Raw genomic sequence first — 19,705 nt, 5'->3', positions numbered from 1 at the left:
GGGCCGTTTTGAAAACTGCCTTCCTTCCCTTCCCCCCGCCTCCGCTCCGGGTCGGGGCCCAGCCCCTCTGCCCTCCCTCACCCGCCAGGGGTGCGGACCTCCCCGCCACCCCCGGTCGTGGGCAGCCTCCCGGGTGCCCCTCGGGACGCGGGCAAGCATGGCCTCCGGTAAGTGTGGGCGTGTGCGCTGGGGGCCAGGGACCCGGACCAAGTGTTCTGTGGTCGGGGGTGGCAAGAAGGTGGGGGGCTCGGCGGGCGGAGGGGAGGTGGCCATCTCCTCTTGGAAGGACCTGCCCGCGGGGGGACGCAGAGCCTGGGCGTGCACACCGGGGGCAAATCCAAGGAGGCTGGAGAACCCTCCCCCCCCCCCCCGACCACCCCCGTCCAGCCCCTGCCTCCCTCGGGAGCGGCTTCTGCCGGACAGTGGAATTTTCCCAAGACAGGCCCCTCCCCCCCGGTCTAGGATTCCCGGATCTGCCCCCTCCCCGAGCGGGCCTGTCCCTGGAACCGGGGTCAGATGGGAGAAGAAAAGAGAGGGGTCTCGGCCCCGGGCGAGCCTCTGGGTTACCACGAGTAGACTTGCTCGAGCGAGGAAATGGGTCCTGAGCTTGCAGGAAGCTCACGTTGGATTCCTGCTCGTTAGTATTTTCCTCCCCAGGCTGGCTGGACCAGCGGAGCCTGGACTTTGGCTCCTTTACTTTGGAGCCCTGGCAAGGGATGAGGAGGGTTCCCGAGGGGTTGGGGGGGGAGGATGGTTAGTGCCGAGCTGGGGACTGGCCCTGCCCCTGCCCCCAGGTGCTCTCTCTACCCTCGCTTTCCCCCGCCCGCCCCAGGCTCAGCCACCATCAGTCACGTCACTCCAGTGACTGGAGAGGGAGGGAAAGGATAAGGGGCAGGATGGAGGCCCCACTCCCCGAGGTTGCCTAGACAACATCAGAAATCGTGGCCAGGGCCTCTTCCGCCTGCGGGGCGCTGCTTCCTGCATCAGTCACTCCCGCTGGGGGCGGGGCGGAGGAAGGGGTTGGATGTGGCAGAGCCAGGCCCCAGCCGGTGCTGCTCCGTCTTCGCTGTCGCCCTGGCCCCAGCCATGGCATCCTATCCTTCTGGGCACGGCAAGGCCAAGGCCAAATATCCCTTTAAGAAGCGAGCCAGCCTGCAGGCTTCCGCTGCTGTTCCAGGTGAGTGTTGCTGGCCTCAGGCACCGGCTCTCTCATCTCCTGCTCAGCCCATTGAACACCTCAGACGGGGGGGGGGGGTCCCCCTTCCGCAGCACCCCCTCTGCAGTGGTTCTCCTCGACTTCGGTTCCAAGGGCTGTCAGGTTTGGGTGTCTGGGAGAGGAAGATGGAAGGGGGTGTCGGAGGTTTTCATGTCAGGGATGCTGCCCTCCGTAACAAGGAGTGGGCGTGAGTGTGGGTGCACAAGAGGTGTGTGTGCAAATGCGAAGACTGCGTGTAAAGTAAGTGCGTGTGTGTGAGAGAGAGAAAGAATGGAGTGTGGGGAGGAGGGTGGGACTGGCTGCTTTGAGAACTGGCCATACTGACTGGCTTTTGTGGCCATACTACATAGGCTCATACTGTCAGTGTGTTATTTCCTCTTTCTAGAACCCCCCTTTCTGGCAGTGTGACATCTGGGGGCATGCATTACTGGCTTGCAGCCCAGAGCTGGGACTCGACTCTCACCATCCTTTGCTGTGTTGCTTGTTGCTAGTCTGCGCTGTGGACCGTCTTAGCACCATGGGGTGTCCTTGGGGTGGCTGTGTGCTGTATGCCCTGTACCCTTGTGTTTGGCTTCCACTTAGTAGGCCTGTCTGCACCATTTGCAGCTGGTGGTGTGATGTGGTTTGGCTATGCCTGTCTTGGAGAGGGTTCATCTGCCTGGATCTGTGCTTGGTGGGGGAAGTCTTTCTGCCATATACTTTCCCTATGACTTGTGGCTAAGGAAAGACCCTTAGTGACTCTTTGGTGACTATGAAGTCTTGCTAGTCCTTTGCAGCTGTACGTGTATTCAGACTCCCCTCTCTGCTGGCATTTTCTTGTGCTCTTGAAGGGGCCTGGCCCGAGGTCTGTGTGCTGCCCCGAGAGTGTCTTCTAGAGGTGTTCACCCTGTGGCTGGCTCTATTGCCTGTTAATCTATTGCCGAACCACAGGCAGCACCTTGTACTCGGGGTCAAGTCTTTGAGGCAGTGTTGACGGTGACAGGGTTCCTTGCTAAGGGCTCCTGGTTGGTGGGCTGACTATTTGGCTTTGACTCCCTGCCTATGGGTGTATGTGGGGTGCTGTGGATGCAAACTTCTGGCACGGGCCCAGTGAAAAAGAGACCTGGCCTGAGGGAGTGTGGCAGTTACTCCAGTGAGTTCCACAGTCTTGTGCGGTGGCCTGGCAGGCTGCAGGGATGGCTCTAGCTGCTGGACCCCTCCTGTTCATCCATCCTCGCCGAGGAGGTCCCAGTCTACCGATCAGAAGGGGTTTAACATGAAGGCTTTTGACTCGGCCCCTGGAGGTCCGTGGGCTGCCTTCCCTTGAGGGGTTTAGAAGTGGTTGGTGACCGGGGCTGTGGTGCATATCTATAATCTCAGCTATTTGGGAAGCTGAGGCAGGAGGATCGAAACAAGTCTGGGCATCTTGACAAGACCCTGTCTCAAAGACCCTTCTGAAAATTGAAAAAACTGGAGATGTAGCTCAGTGGTATTGCCAGTGTACACAAAGCCTTGGGTTCCATCCCTACTAATGCAAAGTACAAAAGCTTCAAAATTGTCTGGGGGGGGGGGTTTGTCATAGGTGGGGAAGAAGTGATTGAGATCTGGGTTCTTGGGCAATCAAAGTCCTGAAATGCTCGAGGTAGACAGGTGTGCAGATCTTTTCTTCCTCTTCCGCCCTCTCCCAAGGGAAAGATGGTGTCCATCTCCGCCTCTCCCAAGTTCTGTTCTCTTCCCTTCTCAGGAGCGTTGACCCTGTGTTGGGCTCAGAGAACCTCCTGCCCCATTGACTTATTGGGCTCCAGGTGGAAAGTGTTTTCAGTTTCTAGGCATTCTTAATTGTAGTTCGCTGCGAGCTGCACCTGGGCTCTCCAGAATCCGTGTGGGGTATTTTCTCTGGGAGTTCTGGGGCTGTGGCGGCGTGGGACAAGGCCACTTCTCACCTGTTTATAGGCGGTGTCCAGAGATTAAGATGAGTGAGTGAGCAGGAGAGTCAGATGTGGGTCTTCCAAATGCTAGTCCCCTTCTCCCAAAGTGCTCTTCCGCACAGATTGTCCCCACTCTGACAGTGGGCTTGGAACTGGGATTGGCGGGCCATGAAACCTCGTAATTAACCCTTACCCAGAATGGGCCCGTGACCCAACTACCAGCCAGCTCATGTGTGTAGCAAAGGCCCTAGCTCTCCTAAGGAACACCATGATCATCCCAGAAGTAGTGGTGGACCGAGAAGTTGGCCTGGGCTGCTGAACTTAGAGGGGACGGCTGCTTGCCCTCCTTTTTTCTCCTCCTACCCTTTGGCCAGCTAGGCCCTGCCCATTCCGTCCCCCAGGGCTTTGGATTTAAGGAGGCTTAGCCCCTCCCTGCCAGCCTGCCCGGGCCCTGTCAGTCTGCCCTGCTTCTTTCCCATTAGGAGCCCTGTGTCTGGCTGGGCCGCCCTGGCACTGAAGAGGTTAAGGTCTTGTTAGCCCTGGAGCTCCTCTCTTTTATCTCCCAACTCATGTTCCTTCTCTGGATTTCTGGACTCCTCCGAACTCCTCCAGCCCCCTGCTTGCGGCCATTCCAGGGTCTCCCCTATTTGCAGCTGCACTTGGTACAGCCCGTGCCGGCCCCTCAGCTGTCCTGGGGGACTGGCAGCAGCCTCACAAGGCAAACAGGCCAGCAAGGGCCACAGGGCTGCTGGCTAGAGCACCTTGAACTCTGCAGGTAGGGTCCTGACAGAGGGCAAGGTTGGGTACTGGATCTGGGGTAAGCCCTTTCCTCTTCCCTTTGTCCAGTTTTGGGACAAGCCCTAGGGCGCTGGCCAGAGACCTGAAGGCATGCTACCTGAACAGAGCCTCCAGTCCTTCCCTAAGCCAGGGTAGAGGAGGTGGGGAAAGAGAGTCTGGAGGGGTGCACCCTCCACAGCCGGTGGGCAGAGCCGAATGGTCTGGGGACAGCTTCCTGCAGGGAGGCTGGGACTGCTGAGAACCTAGGCAGGGTCCATTCTGGTGGGCAGAGAGCCCAGGCCACCTAGTAGATGAACAACATCGGTCCTTTAGTGTGTGGGGTGGGAGCCCATGAAGAGTTTTGCCCTTGATGGAAGAAAAAGACCCCTGGCTTCCAGTGCTCTCTCCCCTAGGGTCCTCCATGGGGCCTCCGGCCCAGATCCTGGGGCCTATGAGTGGCGCACACTGTTTGTGGCTGCTCCCTTTGGAGGGGCAGCCAGAGTGGAAGGGCCAGGCCGGGGCCAGGCCTTGTCTTGGCAGCCCTGGGGTCCTGGGGAGAGGACAGGCCTCCCGGGGAGACAGAGTTCCCTGCCAACCAGGTCCTTCTCTTTCCTGAGGGTTGCTCCTGAGGTCAGAGCTGGGTGGCTGCTGTACCTTCTCTGTGCCCTGCAGGAGGTCTAGGACAGCAGACAGGGGCCTCACTGGAAGATCTGATGGGCCAGGGGCAGGTCTGCTCCTGGTGCCCTGGAAGCTAGGAGTCCCTGGTATGGGCCACCCAGTCCTTCATGAATGCCTGCTCGCTTGCTCTCTCCGTGTGTGTGTGTATGTGTGTGTGTGTGCATGTGTACACAGATGTGCCCACTTCTGTGCAGATAGTCATGTGCAGATTCTCCTGAGCTGGGGGAAGGAGTGGGTCTGCTTGGGTCTCGAGTTCTTACTGGAGAAGAGGCTGAGTCTGCTTGTCCAGGGGGCAGGAGGAGGACCTCTGCGTGCAGCTCAGGGTGGCGAAGGGCCTGAGCAGGCGTGAGGGTGAGGACTGTTGGGAGCGCCACACAGGCTTACTCCTCTTCCTCAGTGCACGGATTAGCTGGCCCTCACCTCTCTTGGGGAATGACCCAGGACAGGCAGGGGCCCCCAGCTCCAGGGGCACCCACCCCTGTCCCCCCACCCCCTTGACCCTGGCATCACTGTCTCTGCAGAGGCTCGGGGTGGTCTGGGGGCCTCTCCGCTACAGTCTGCCCGATCCCTGCCGGGCCCCGCCCCCTGCCTCAAGCACTTCCCGCTCGACCTTCGCACGTCTATGGATGGCAAATGCAAGGAGATTGCCGAGGTATCGCCTGGCACTTTTCACCCCTCATCTTGCACTCTGCCTCTGTTCCTACACCCCTCCACCTCGGCTGCCTCTCACCTCACGCTTGGCTGTCCCTGATCCTCAGCCTCTCCCAGGAACCCTGGCTTCTGCTGCCCACTGCCCACTGCCCATACCCCATGCCCAGGCTCAGCAGGGGAGGGCAGGGGCAGAGGGTCAGAAGGCAAGGCCTTCTGAATCTTTTCCTTTCCTTCCCTCCCACCAGGAGCTGTTTAGCCGCTCACTGGCCGAGAGTGAGCTCCGCAGTGCCCCGTATGAGTTCCCGGAGGAGAGCCCCATTGAGCAGCTGGAGGAGCGGCGACAGCGGCTGGAGCGGCAGATCAGCCAGGATGTCAAGTGAGTTTGTTTACTTCTCTTTTCTTGCCCCATCTTCTCTTTGGGGTCCACCTGGGTGGCAGTATAGAGTGTGAAAATATTTATATATATATATATATATATATATATATATATATATATATTTTTTTTTTTTTTTTTCTCCTGAGCCAGTCTACTGGTTCTGTTCCATCTTCGAGGTAGCTTAGAATCTTCTGGCTTCTTTCTCATCTCTGAAGCGGGCTGAGAACAGCTGAGGGTCCTGCAGCTCTGCCTGGGGAGACCACGGGAGGCAGCACGTGCGCAGCGCCAGTCCCTGGGAGCCGGAGCCACCACCGTTGCTCTGCCTAACCTCTTGTCTCTCTCACCTCCAGGCTGGAACCGGACATCCTGCTTCGGGCTAAGCAAGATTTCCTGAAGACAGACAGTGACTCGGACCTACAGTGAGGAAGGGGCAGGAGCACACGCAGGGGATGTGGGCCCGGGGCCTGGCCTGGCTGCAACCTCTCTTGTTTCTCTCCTCTCCTCTCCTCTCCTCTCCTCTGAAGGCTGTATAAGGAGCAGAGTGAAGGGCAGGGGGACAGAGGCCTGTGGGAACGTGATGGGGTGCTGGAGCGGGAATTTCAGCGCGTCTCCATCTCTGGGGAGGAGAAGTGTGGGGTGAGTGTGGGGTGAGTGTGGGGTGGGGCCTTGGGTCTCCATCCCTCTGTCCTATTTGGCTCTAGCCTGGGGAGCTGGCAGGGGGCTGGAGAGGCAGAGGGTCTGGCTGGAAGCGCTGGTGTGCTGGGACCACAGTGGGCTGGGTGCTGCGGGGGTCAAGGCCATCGGAGCTAGAGATAGCGTGGGGTGTGAGGATGTCCGGTGGGGAGGGGGGAGGCGGGCAGCAGAGTGACATCTTGTCCTTGTCTCCAGGTGCCATTCACAGATTTGCTGGACGCCGCCAAGAGCGTGGTGCGGGCGCTCTTCATCCGGGAGAAGTACATGGCCCTGTCACTGCAGAGCTTCTGCCCCACCACCCGCCGCCACCTACAGCAGTTGGCTGAGAAGCCTCTGGAGACACGGACCTATGAGCAGAGCCCGGACACCCCTGTGTCTGCTGGTGGGAACCCCTGTCCCGGCCTACCTCAGCTACCCCGGGCGTGGGGTCAGGCGCCTCTACCCTGCCTGCATCTCCCCACACCCAGGCTCATTTCTTGTTTCTTGACACTCAGGAGGGTGGGCGAGGCCATAGCCTCATAGTTGGGGGCGGGGGGAGTCTTTGATGCCCCTTGACCACTGTGGAATCCCTGAGTCAGGCAGCTGGGGGACTGGAAGAGCCCTTCTTCTGACTGCACCCTGCCACCCTTACAGATGCCCCGGTACACCCCCCTGCGCTGGAACAGCACCCATACGAACACTGTGAGCCAAGCACCATGCCCGGGGACCTGGGCTTGGGTCTGCGCATGGTGCGTGGTGTGGTGCACGTCTACACTCGCAGGGAACCGGATGAACAGTAAGAGGGGTGTGGTGTGTGCTGGGGGACGCCACGAAGGGGAGGCCATGTTGGCTTGGGAGGGGCCCCACAGGCCTGGCTTCTCTCCTCACGTCTGCTCCCCTCGTGCCAGTTGCCCAGAGGTGGAGCTGCCCTACCCTGACCTGCAGGAATTTGTGGCTGATGTCAATGTGCTGATGGCCTTGATTATCAATGGCCCCATGTAAGTTTCCACCTGTCCCACACAGCCCATGTCCCTGCTCGGATTCTCCAGCCCTATCCCTGCCTTGCCCCAGAGCCTGTCTCCTTGTCTCCTGCCAGCCTTGCGTTTGGTCACCCAACTGTACTTCCCCTGAAGTCTGCTGGCCTCTTGGCAGTCTGTCGCTGCATCCCGCTGCCTCCTCCGTTAGGGGGACTGAGTCCCTCTCTCGCTCTCTCCCTTCCTCCTGCTCAGAAAATCCTTCTGCTACCGCCGTCTGCAGTACCTGAGCTCCAAGTTCCAGATGCACGTGCTGCTCAACGAGATGAAGGAGCTGGCTGCCCAGAAGAAAGTGCCGCACCGCGACTTCTACAACATCCGCAAGGTGAGCCCTTGGCCCCGGGGCCTCTGTGTCCTGGCCCTGCCCCTCCCCTCCAAGACTGGGGCTCCCACTCAGCATTCCACTGTGGAGGGTCTCCTCTCACCCCCTGCCCCTTCCTGCCCTCCAGTGGACCCAGCAGCCCCGTCCCACTGCAGGTGGACACACACATCCACGCCTCATCCTGCATGAACCAGAAACACCTGCTGCGTTTCATCAAGCGAGCCATGAAGCGGCACCTGGACGAGATCGTGCACGTGGAGCAGGGCCGGGAGCAGACGCTGCGGGAGGTCTTCGAGAGCATGAACCTCACCGCCTACGACCTGAGCGTGGACACGCTCGACGTGCACGCGGTCTGTCCCCCCCCCACCCAGCATGGGCTGGGAGGCGGGGTCAGCGCAGGGGCCGAGGCTTGAGGGTGACCTGGGCCTGCTCTTCTTCCCCCAGGACCGGAACACTTTCCACCGCTTTGACAAATTCAATGCCAAATACAACCCCATCGGGGAATCTGTCCTCCGAGAGATATTCATCAAGACGGACAACAGGGTTTCCGGGAAGTACTTTGCTCACATCATCAAGGTATGAAGGCAGCGCTCCTCTGCTGCGCTGACGGCCTGGGTGTGGGGCGGAGGGGTGCTCATGGGCTGGGGGGACGGGCGAGAGGTCTGCTGAGTGTGTGGTGTGCACAGAGGCCCAGGAGGAGCCTGTGTGACACCTGCTCCTCGTGTCTAGGAGGTGATGTCAGACCTGGAGGAGAGCAAATACCAGAATGCGGAGCTGCGGCTGTCCATCTACGGGCGCTCTAGGGACGAGTGGGACAAGCTGGCCCGCTGGGCTGTGATGCACAGAGTGCATTCTCCCAACGTGCGCTGGCTGGTGCAGGTGCCCCGCCTCTTGTGAGTGTCCTGGAGAATGGGAGGAAACCTCAGGGCCAGTCTCCTGCCCTGAAGCTCTGCTAGCCAAGCTGAGTGCCAGGAGGCACCTTCTGGGCCCACCCACAGTCCACGTAGCTTGGCCCACCCGGGTATCCCCTCCTTCCTGTTGTGGCTCAGACATGGCCCCGTGCAGTGACGCCAGCTCTGACCTTTACTGGCCTGTTGGGTTTTTACTCCTGCTGCCTCTGACCTGTTTGTGCTTGGGTGCTATTTTTCCTACAGTGACGTGTATCGCACCAAGGGCCAGCTGGCCAACTTCCAGGAGATGCTGGAGAACATCTTCCTTCCGCTGTTCGAGGCTACTGTGCACCCTGCCAGCCACCCTGAGCTGCACCTTTTCCTGGAGCATGTGAGCGGTGGTGGCAGGGGCTGGGTGAGGGTCTTAGGAGGGCTGGGCTGGGGTCCGGCCGTCGCCCTGGGCCTGACCACCTTGTTCCTGTGTCAGGTGGATGGTTTTGACAGTGTGGATGATGAATCCAAGCCAGAGAACCACGTCTTCAATCTGGAAAGCCCCCTCCCTGAAGCTTGGGTGGAGGAGGACAACCCTCCCTACGCGTACTACCTTTATTACACCTTCGCCAACATGGCCATGTTGAACCACCTGCGCAGGTGCCTGACCCGCCCACTGCCAAACCTCCACTTGCCATGCTCTGGGTACCCTAGACAAGGGCCCTGACCTACCTATTGCCCCTGAGCCCAGGATGGCTAGCCTCTTTCTCTGCCCTCAGGGTCCATCTTTCACCCCTCCTAGCCAAAATCTGGCCCTGCCCCCACATCCCAGGCCTCACAGTCACTGCTGAAGGGGCATGTGGGCACCGGGGAGGGGCTCTGGTGAGTGCACGCTCCGGGTGTGACCTTGTCTTCATGCTACCCAGGCAGCGGGGTTTCCACACGTTTGTGCTGAGGCCACACTGCGGGGAGGCTGGGCCCATCCATCACCTGGTATCAGCCTTCATGTTGGCCGAGAACATCTCCCACGGGCTGCTTCTGCGCAAGGTCAGGGTCTGCACCCCCCATGCCCCCGATCCCGCTCCCCCCCACCACACCGATCCCCGGGGAGCTCTTTGCCTTCCTCTGAACCATTGGTGAGCAACTGATCCTCTTTCTCACGCCGCCCCAGACAGTGTACTCCTTCTCAGTATAACCAGCTCTTCCTGCCCTGGGGCCTTAGGTTTGACTCTGGCTCTGTCCTCACGTGGGACCCACCAAGGGCCCCCTCTCTCCCTGTGCCCCAGAACCAGCATGTTCTTCCAGCCGCTTGACAGCATCCCCTTCTCTCCTGTGTGGCCAGGCGCCAGTCCTGCAGTACCTGTATTACCTGGCCCAGATTGGCATCGCCATGTCTCCACTCAGCAACAATAGCCTCTTCCTCAGCTACCACCGGAACCCTCTACCCGAGTACCTGTCGCGTGGCCTCATGGTCTCCCTGTCCACAGATGACCCTCTGCAGTTTCACTTCACCAAGGTCAGAACCAGTAGGCAGGCACGAGTGGGTGTTCTGGGCCCCTGGCGTCTCTTTGGGTTGGTGCTGTCCCCGCTCTGCTGGTGGAGCACAGGGGACTGATAAGCTCACAAGGTTGGGGGGAGGCACAGGGCAAGGGGCCTGTCTGAGGGACCCTGACCTCTGCAGGAGCCGCTGATGGAAGAATACAGCATTGCCACCCAGGTGTGGAAGCTTAGCTCCTGTGACATGTGCGAGCTGGCCCGCAACAGCGTGCTCATGAGTGGCTTCTCCCACAAGGTACTGCAGCCATTTGCTTGGGGCTGGGCATTGTCCCTCTCCCCTCTCCCCTTTGCGTTTGGGGTCCTGGCCTTGTTTCTAGAAAGGTCGGGAGCTGCCTCCAGCTTTGCCTGTCTCCACACCCTCTTCAGGTAAAGAGCCACTGGCTAGGACCCAACTACACCAAGGAGGGCCCTGAGGGCAATGACATCCGCCGCACCAATGTGCCGGACATCCGCGTGGGCTACCGTCACGAGACCCTGTGCCAGGAGCTGGCGCTCATCACACAGGCCGTCCAGAGTGAAATGCTGGAGACCATCCCAGAGGAGGTGGGCATCACCATAAGCCCGGGGCCTTAGTGAACCTGGGCCATGCCGTGCCGACCCCAGCTCAGCGCCTTGACCATGTTTGTCTTTGGACCCTTTCCCACCTGGTGTGGTCTCTGCATGTCTCCATTTTCTTTGTTTCTGTCATGCATGTCTCTGTGTCCTGCCACTGGGCCACCTCAATGAAAGCAAGCCCATGAATCTGCTTCACCGTTGGCTTGGCTCAGGTGGCACCAGATGGCTGACATTTAAGGGCTGGCCCTGTTAGTGACCCTGTCCCAGGCTTATCCAAGACCTGGCTGTTCTATGGCCGTGTCTTTAAGTAATCTACAGAGGCTTGAGATGGTTGTAGAGGGCTGGCCCCTGTAGCCTCTGGGGTTGTGCCTGGGCAAACCCAGGCTGTGACTGGAACTTAGGTTGAGCTCCTTGTCTTGTTTATGTGGCTGAGGGGCAGTCACGTGGCGCCTGTGACCCTCTGCCGCGGGCACTGGCTGCCCAGGCTCTGTGGAGCTCCAGCAGCGCTGCACTGGGCAGAGCTGGGCTTGGGTGCCTGGCGGCCTGGCCGGAGGGGGTGGACCGCTGCCTCTGCCACGTTCCTGCCCTCCAGCCTTTGCCGTTCTTCTCAAGTCCACGTGCTCCTCCAGCGTCAGCTTCCTGTGCCCCTGTGGAGGGGGCAGCCACCCTGGGCCGTGTCTGGGGTACTATAGCTGGACGGGGCTGGATCTGCCACAAGCCCTGGGCGGTGGTAACCCCTGTGGGGGAGTCTCCAGACGCAGATCCCGGCCGCCCTCCCGTGTTGTGTTCCGGACCGAGGCCTTTGCTGTGACAAGCAGTGTTTCATATGACCCATGTTTCCTACTGCATGAGAAATAAAGACTATTTAAGTAATGAGGCAGGTGAGGTCTCTGTTTGCAAGAGGGAGGAGGGAGGGCGGGCTGGGGGTGGCAGAGGTGCGGGTCAGTTACAGTGGACAGAGTCAGTACGAGCACTTTTTTTTAAAAATTTTTCTTTTATTTATTTATTTATTTATTTGAGAGCGATAGACACAGAGAGAAAGACAGATAGAGGGAGAGAGAGAGAATGGGCGCGCCAGGGCTTCCAGCCTCTGCAAACGAACTCCAGACGCGTGCGCCCCCTTGGGCATCTGGCTAACGTGGGACCTGGGGAACCGAGCCTCGAACCGGGGTCCTTAGGCTTCACAGGCAAGCGCTTAACCGCTAAGCCATCGCCCCAGCCCCAGTACGAGCACTTTTTTTGAGACGGGCTGCCGTGTAACCCTGGCCGGCCTCACCCTCCCAAACTTGTGATCTTCCTACTCTTCTTTCTCTCGCCTGACTGCTGGGTTTGCAGCCATGTCACCACACCCCATGACGCTACAGCACCTTTTGAGGGGAGTGACCTGGCTGGAACAAAGTGTGTTTGTGACTAAGAGAGCTGTATATAGGAAAGAGGAGATGCCCATTGAGCATTCATCCAGCTTGCCTCTTCCGAGGGGAGCACAGCCCGGTCACTTCAGCTTGAAGGTGGCACCCTTCCCACCTTGTACCTCCTGTGCGCTGACAGCCCCAGGGCAGCCTGGCAGATGGGACCGCGTGTCCTCACGAGCTGGCCCGAGGCCTGTGGCTCTGAAACTGCAGAGCACCTTCTTGGGTGCCTGTTTAAAATGCCCTTTCCACTTCGGTCCCTTCAGTCAAAGGTGGCAGGTGTGGCACAGATAACAGCCGAGCTCCCCAGCACGTTACGTTGCAAGGTTCAGGAGCGATTCTGGCTCCCTTTCGAGTCCACAGCAATTGGCGGATCATCTCCTAGGTTGCCGGAGTCTGTTGCCTGTGTAGAGAAAGGAAGTGCCTTGCGCCTTGGGCTGCCCCGGGTGCTGGATGGATGGGAGACAGCAGAGCCGGCCATGGCTGCTGCCTCAGAACTGGAGAGCCCATATTGTATTGATGGTCAGTGAGGAGCCCGTGTCTTCCCTCCACTGGGAAGTCAGGAGGACCCATCTGTACCTGACCCCAGCCTTTGCAGCATGTGCCTGCCCCAAGGGACTCAAGGTCAAGCTTTCCTTATCCTCTTGCTTCTTGGTGGCTGCTAGCCAGACCTGGCTGGGACCAAGGGCCCTTCAGGGTGCGGGAGATATCTCTTGCCAGTTTGTTCAAGTCATGTACATGGCAGAAGCCAATGCTGGGCCTGGGGCGCAGTGGAAGGCTGCCGCAGCTCTGGCTGATCTGACTGGAGAAAGAGGCCGAGGAGGTAAATATGGTCTGCAGCAGAAGCAACTGTCGCAAGGTCCCAGTCCAGGGTCCTCCACCCCACCCTGGGCCTTCCCTGCTTCCCTAACAATGCTTTTCAAGGGTGATGGGAGCTGACTTTTGTAAATTGGGCAAACTGATCCATCTCTTGGAGGCAAGAACTACCTGACCTACTGCAGTGCTATGGCTTTTGCCTACAGCAAAGACGCCATATTTACTCCCTGAATTTGTCATTTGTCAAATCCTTTGTTTCACCACTTTTTTCCCCTATTTTTCTCAGTTTGTGCTGAGGAATAGCACAAATTTTTTCTTTTTCCTAGGTAGGGTCTCACTCTAGCTCAGGCTGTCCTGGAATTAACTAGGTAGTATCATGGTGGTCTCGAACTCTCAACAGTCCTCTTACCTCTGCCTCCCAAGTGCTAGGATTAAAGGCGTGTGCCACCACGCCCAGCTTCCAGCACAAACTTATTACATTTTACTAATGCAAATTGATTCTTAACTTCTCCACAGTTTTTTTTTAAATCAACTTGGTTATAGTTTTTAAGTTCTCAAAAATTCATCTTTGAAACACTTACCAAGGGCTGGAGAGATGGCTTAGTGGTTAAGGCACTTGCCTGAAAAGCCAAAGGAACCAGGTTTGATTCCCCAGGACTCATGTAAACCAGATGCACAAGGTGGCACATGCATCTGGAGTTCATTTGAAGGCCCTTTCTCTCTTTTTATTTTTTTTTTATTTATTTTTTGTTTTGTTTTGTTTTGTTTTTCGAGGTAGGGTCTCACTCTGGCTCAGGCTGACCTGGAATTCACTATGTAGTCTCAGGGTGGCCTCGAACTCTCAGTGATCCTCCTACCTCTGCCTCCCGTGTGCTGGGATTAAAGGCGTGCGCCACCACGCCCGGCTGCTTTCTCTCTTTTTAAATAAAAATTTAAAAATCACTTATTAAGATAAAATTTTATTTATTTATTTATTTTGGTTTCTTGAAGTAGGGTCTCACTCTAGCTCAGGCTGACCTGGAATTCACATAGTCTCAGGGTAGCCTCGAACTCATGGTGATCCTCCTACCTCTGCCTCCCAAGTGCTGGGATTAAAGAAAGGTGTGCGCCACCACGTCTGGCAAGAAAAAATTTAAAAATATTTACTTGAGAGAGGGGGAGGGAGGGAGAGAATGGATGCGACAGGTTCTCCAGCTACTACGAACGAACTCCAGACATGTGCCAGCTTGTGCATCTGGCTTATGTGGATCCTGGGAATTGAATCTAGGCCTTTTTGTTTTGTAGGCAAATGCCTTAACCGCTAAGCCACCTCCCCAGCCCCCTTGAGCAAATATTTTTTTTTTAAATTAATGTTTTGTAGTGCTGGGGATTAAACTCAGGACCTTTCATATACTTGGTATGTGCTTTTTATCCACAGGACAACTTTCAGGTCAATTTTCTGTTTTTCTGCCTTATTCAAAGCAAGGTTTCTTGCTCTGAATTCTCCTATTCTTTGTTGCCAACTTCTGGAAAATTCTTTCTCTGCTGCCCATCAGTGTGCTGGGATTCATACTAGCCCACAAATAATCTTAAAACTACCTTTTACTATTTAAAAGGAAAATTAGTTTCATTAAAGAACTTTTGAAGATATAAGAAAATAGAAAGAAAAAAAGGCCACTCCATCTATCAACTTCACCACGCATTTGCTCACCACTTGTATGCCTGAGATATATGTCCATATTTTAATATATTTTACATATTTCCAGTTATTTTTCAAGTGACTTTTTTGTTGTTTGTGTTTGAGACAGAAGCTTCCAGTCTATCCCTGGCTGACCTTCAACTAAAGATCCTCCTGCTTCAGCCTCCTCAGTGCTAGGGTTACTGGTGTGTGTGCCACCATGTCTTGGGCTCAACTGGTTTCTGTTTTTATATTTTATTATTTTTTCAAGGTAGGATCTCACTGTAGCCCATGCTGACCTGGAATTCACTGTGTAGTCTCAGGGTGACCTCAAACTCACAGCAATCCTCCTACCTCTGCCTCTTGAGTGCTAGGATTAAAGACGTGTGCCACCACACCTGGTTTAAATTGTTTTATTTATTTATTTGAGAGAGAAAGGCAGATAGAATGGACATGCCAGGGCCTCTAGCCACTCCAAATGAACTCCAGATGCTTGTGCCATCCTGTGCATCTGGCTTATGTGGGCACTGGGGGAATTGAACCTGGGTCCTTAGGCTTTGCAAGCAAGTGCCTTAACCGCTAAGCCATCTCTCCAACCCTGTTTTGTTTTGTTTTGTTTTAAATGTTTTATTTATTAGAGAAGAGAGAAGGAGGCAGATAGTATGGGCACACCAGGGCCTCTAGCCACTGCAAACTAACTCCAGAAGCATGTGCCACCTTGTGTACCTGGCTTATGTGGGTACTGGGGAATCGAACCTGGTTCCTTTGGCTTTGTAGGCAAGCACCTTACCCACTAAGCCATCACTCTAACTTTTTTTTTTCTTTTCTCTTTTTATTTTTTTGAGGTAGGGTCTTGCTGTAGCCCAGTCTGACCTGGAATTCACTAGTCTCAGGGTGGCCTTGAACTCATGGTGAACTTCCTTCCTCTGCCTTCTGGTGCTGGGATAAAAGGCATAGGATAACACACCCAGCCTGAGTTGAGTTTATATACATATAATTTTACATTTTGTTATTGTAACATTCCTTCACATTTCATTAAAGCAATCCATAAATATAAATTTAATTGCTGTGTCCTGCTCCGTGGTGACTCACCATGATTTATGGTCATGACTCTAGTCTGTTAGGAATAACTTGGCCTAATGTGATGGCTGACTGCCCTGTGGAGCCAGAACACAGGCTTGAGTTTGAGCTCTACCCCTTGTCCCTATGACCACGAGCAAGTCACTTCCTTTTACTTGCCTCCAGAAACTCGTTACAAGCTCTTCCTCATGCCTGACACTTGGATCCTTTTGGTCACTGGATTCGGAATATTAAGTAGAGTTTCTCCACAAGCTATCCTCCAGGTAGGACGAGGTTGCCCCGGTCTACACGCTCATGAAGGAAATTACTAGGTCTGATAATAATGTCTTTTTAAATTTAATACAAACGAATCAAAGGCCTTCTGACTGCCTTCTGTGTTGCCCGTGTGGGTCCCCTGTGGCTGCCTCTTTTGGAATTCTGGGAACCCCAGCAGCCCGTCATCGAGGTGGGTGGGGTCCACCATCCATCTTTCCTTTCCTCTGCCCTCTGGAAGGCAGGGTATGAGGCTGGCAGCTGATTTAATGACTCTGCTTTTTTTTTTTTTTCCTCAAAAAAATTAATTATCAGAGAGCTTTTATTCACTGCAAATGAACTCCAAAAGCATGTGCCACCATGTGCATCTGGCTTATGTGGGTTCTGGGGAATAGAACCTGAGTCCTTAGGTTTCACAGGCAAGTGCCTAAACTGCTAAGCCAGCTCTCCAGCCCTAAAGGCTTTGCTTTGAAACGCACCAAACAGAGAACAAGAAAATAACAGAAGAACCTGGCTTCTTGTGGTCCTATCATCTGGGTAAGCTGAGGTTTTCCATAGTCTACATGCCCGTGAATGAAATTAGTAGGTGTGATATTTTTTTTTTTCAATTTAATACAAATGAGTCAAAGACCTTCCTATTGCTCATGAAGTTTACATCCGGGCACTGTTGCCTGCCCATACAAAACCTTGCTAAGTGGTCAGTCTTCTGGGCCACTTGCGCTGGGACGCCCCCTCCTGGGGAAGTCCAGGGGAGAAGAGGAAAGCACACAAGCACACAGGTTCAAACCCTCCAACGGGATGCTTGCCATCACAGTGTACTCACAGGAAAGTACTAAAGAGGTGCAGGGAGGTAGCTGGGTTTCTGGAGTGTTTGCCTGGGTTTGACTCCCAGCGCCACAGAAAAGCTGGTGTGGAGGCACAGGCCTAATGGGTCAGGAGTTCAAGGTCATTCACAAAGTAAGTTAGAGGCCAGCCTCGGATTAACTAGGCTTTGTCTCAACAACAACAAAATAAAGTTCAGCAGAGCTTTAAATATCAAATTGCGCCGGGCGTGGTGGCGCACGCCTTTAACCTTTAATCCCAGCACTCGGGAGGCAGAGGTAGGAGGATCGCCATGAGTTCAAGGCCACCCTGAGACTACAAAGTTAATTCCAGGTCAGCCTGGACCAGAGTGAGACCCTACCTCGAAAAAAAAAACCAAAAATTAAATTGCATTTGATCCAATATTCAACAAATCACTTTGGTTTTGAAAATGGGGAATAAAATCGCCCAACTTGACTTGCTGCCTGATGAATGATCTGGGAGAGTGGTCTACAGGCTTGGAGTTGAGGTGGCTCAGGTGCCCTGGCTCTGGGTCTTCTGTAGAGGAGAGGGCAGGAAAAGCCAGAGTGTTGGAACCTTGAGGGCTGCAAAAAAAAAAAAAAAAAAAGCCGAAACTGACAAATGTTCAAGGAAGTGCCTTCAGAAAATAGCATGTCAAGTTTAGTATTTGTTAAGTTTAGTATCCATACAAATGTCATTATATTTGAAAACAATGTGTAAATTGGATTTTGGCAGAAGCTCCAGAATTTTCAGGATGATTGAAATCATACCAGTAGTAATTTAAACGAGTTAGTCATAGACAAGTCATTTCAAAAGCAAATTTACAACCTCCCCCCCCTTCAAATTTAAACTCAAGAGTTACGTTGCATGAGGGCCCGTGATTCATTTTAAAGTTTGTAACCTTAGGATAGGGCCTCAGAGTCAGATGCAGGGGTCTGCCCAGGCATTACTAGGGTCCCCACCCAGGGCAGGACTGTCTCAACTTCTGGGCCAGCGGCCTCCCTGAACCCCGGATCAGAATCTGAGCCACTTCTGCTGCCTTAGCTGCTGTCTGCTCACTGGCCTTGCTTAAGGCTGTAGCTCCTGTCCACACTGTACTGGTGAGAAACCAACCCAGCCGTGAGCTGCCGGGCAGGTCAGCCCTGACATGCCAGGCCACCCCCAGCCTTCCTAAGGAAATAAATGAAACAATGCATATATTTCTTTCTTTTCTTTCTTTCTTTCTTTCTCTCTCTCTTTCTTTTTGTTCTCTGAGGTAGGGTCTTGCTTTAGCCCAGGTTGACCTGGAATTCACTATGTAGTCTCAGGGTGGCCTCGAACTCCCGTTGATCCTCCTACCTTGGCCTCCCAAGTGCTGGGATTAAAGACATGTGCCACCACACCCAGCTATTTTCAAATTTATTTTTAGTATTGACAATTTCCATAATCATAGACCATAAACCGTGATAATTCACCCCCACACTTCCCCTTCATAACTTTTCTCTCTGTCATATCCCCTCCCCCTCTCAATCAGTCTTTCTTTTATTTTGATATCATCATCTTTTCCTCTTATTGTACTGGCCTTCCATAGGCAGTGCCAGGCACTGTGAAGTCATGGATATCTAAGCTGTTTTGTGTCTGGAAGAGTGCATTGTAGGGAGTCCTACCCTTCCTTTGGCTCTTACATTCTTCCTGCCACTTCAGCAATGAACCCTGAGCCTTAGAAGGTTTGATAGAGATGTTTCAGTGCTGAGCACTCCTCTGTCACTTCTGAGCACCATGGTGCCTTTTAAGTCATCCCAGAGGTCACTGCCACCTGAAAAGAGAAAAATAGTGAGAGTAGCATTAATATATGGGTATGAGCATTAAGAAAAGTGCTTCCTGGGTAGTTTGGTGAGCATAGTATATACATTTATCCAGACACCAGCAGATGTACACTCTTAGGGATCATGACTACACCTGTCATAGGTTTTCAGTATCAGGCAAGTATTCCGTCCTGTGCAGTGGGCCTCCAGTCCAATTAGGTTGGTTTCCCCCATAACAGACATGCCATTATTACACTTGTTGGCTCATTTGGCCTGGCTGGCCCAACTTAAGGCTTGCAGTGTCCACTGTTGTTTATCTCCCCTGATGACTTCTCTCAATCTCTCTCTTTCTCTCTCTCTCTCTGACCTGCATGCAGCATACCTTTTTCCAGTTTTCTGTCAGCTAGTCTACACAGAGTAGGTTTTCAGCTCAGATCCAGCAGGATTTCTCAGTGACCTTGCAGCCCAATCATATGGAATCTTCAGCAATAGGGTCTTACCATCTATTCCTGGTAGGAAACCAAGAACCTTGGTAATGGCCTGTAATGTTTTGGGGGGCATCAGGGATTTCCCTGGCCAACAACTCACTGGAAGGTATCCCATCCATGGCACTGAAAATTTTCTAGTAACAGTCTATGACTTCTGGATGCACCATTGTCCAAAAAAGTAGGTTTCTATATGACTTATTCATATCCTCTTAGATTTTGATTAACTTTCCCCTCACCTTACTGTTACTCAATCCAATGCATATCTCTCTTTCTTTCTTCCTTTTTTTTTTTTTTTCGAGGTAGGGTTTTGCTATAGCCCAGCCTCACCTGGGAATTCACCATGTAGTCTCAGGGTAGCCTCGAACTCATGGTGAGCCTCCTACCTCTGCCTCCCAAGGGCTGGGATTAAAGGAATGCACCACCATGCCCGGCTCAATGCATATATTTCTAATGGGACAAAACACCTATTCACACCTTGGCGTTGGATTAAATCCTTTATGAGTGCAACTGTGTTTGATGTACCTAAGACTTCATGTCAGCTGTCATCATATTGTCTCCCTTTTTCTTTTTTAAAATTTTTATTTGTGAGCAGAGAAAGCATATGGGCATACCAGGCAAACTCCAGATGCATGTGCCACTTTGTGCATCTTGCATTAAGTGGGTACTAGGGAATTGAACCATGGCCAGAAGGCTTTACAAGCAATCACCTTTAACCACTGAGCCATCTCTCTAGCCCTCTTTTCTTTTATAACTTGAAAAATTTTTTTAAAT

At 54.1% G+C, this 19,705-nt stretch overlaps 1 protein-coding gene across 4 annotated transcripts; it reads left to right on the top strand.

The window, feature by feature from the left end:
• The first annotated feature begins 47 nt into the window (after positions 1–47).
• Positions 48–11,499, top strand: Ampd2 (adenosine monophosphate deaminase 2). Of its 4 annotated transcripts, none has more exons than XM_045138603.1 (18): positions 48–167; positions 5,100–5,230; positions 5,475–5,605; positions 5,956–6,024; positions 6,130–6,241; positions 6,494–6,680; positions 6,932–7,073; positions 7,186–7,275; positions 7,507–7,636; positions 7,789–7,983; positions 8,078–8,209; positions 8,363–8,526; positions 8,788–8,914; positions 9,011–9,174; positions 9,441–9,561; positions 9,857–10,030; positions 10,196–10,306; positions 10,438–11,499. In XM_045138603.1, the coding sequence occupies exons 1-18, from the start codon at positions 158–160 to the stop codon at positions 10,642–10,644; spliced, it is 2,397 nt and encodes a 798-aa protein (XP_044994538.1). In that variant the 5' UTR covers positions 48–157; the 3' UTR covers positions 10,645–11,499. The 4 variants fall into 4 exon arrangements, with proteins under 4 accessions (XP_044994538.1, XP_004659087.1, XP_012804368.1 ...); XM_004659030.2 differs by lacking the exon at positions 48–167 and adding an exon at positions 776–1,177; XM_045138604.1 differs by lacking the exon at positions 48–167 and adding an exon at positions 3,881–3,898.
• Positions 11,500–19,705: the final 8,206 nt, after the last annotated feature.

This window comes from Jaculus jaculus, chromosome 19, assembly GCF_020740685.1.
Source record: "Jaculus jaculus isolate mJacJac1 chromosome 19, mJacJac1.mat.Y.cur, whole genome shotgun sequence".
In the NCBI taxonomy this organism is placed as follows: Eukaryota; Metazoa; Chordata; class Mammalia; order Rodentia; family Dipodidae; genus Jaculus; species Jaculus jaculus.
Note: the sequence above shows the minus strand (reverse complement) of the source record. Positions and strands in the feature narration are given on the sequence as shown.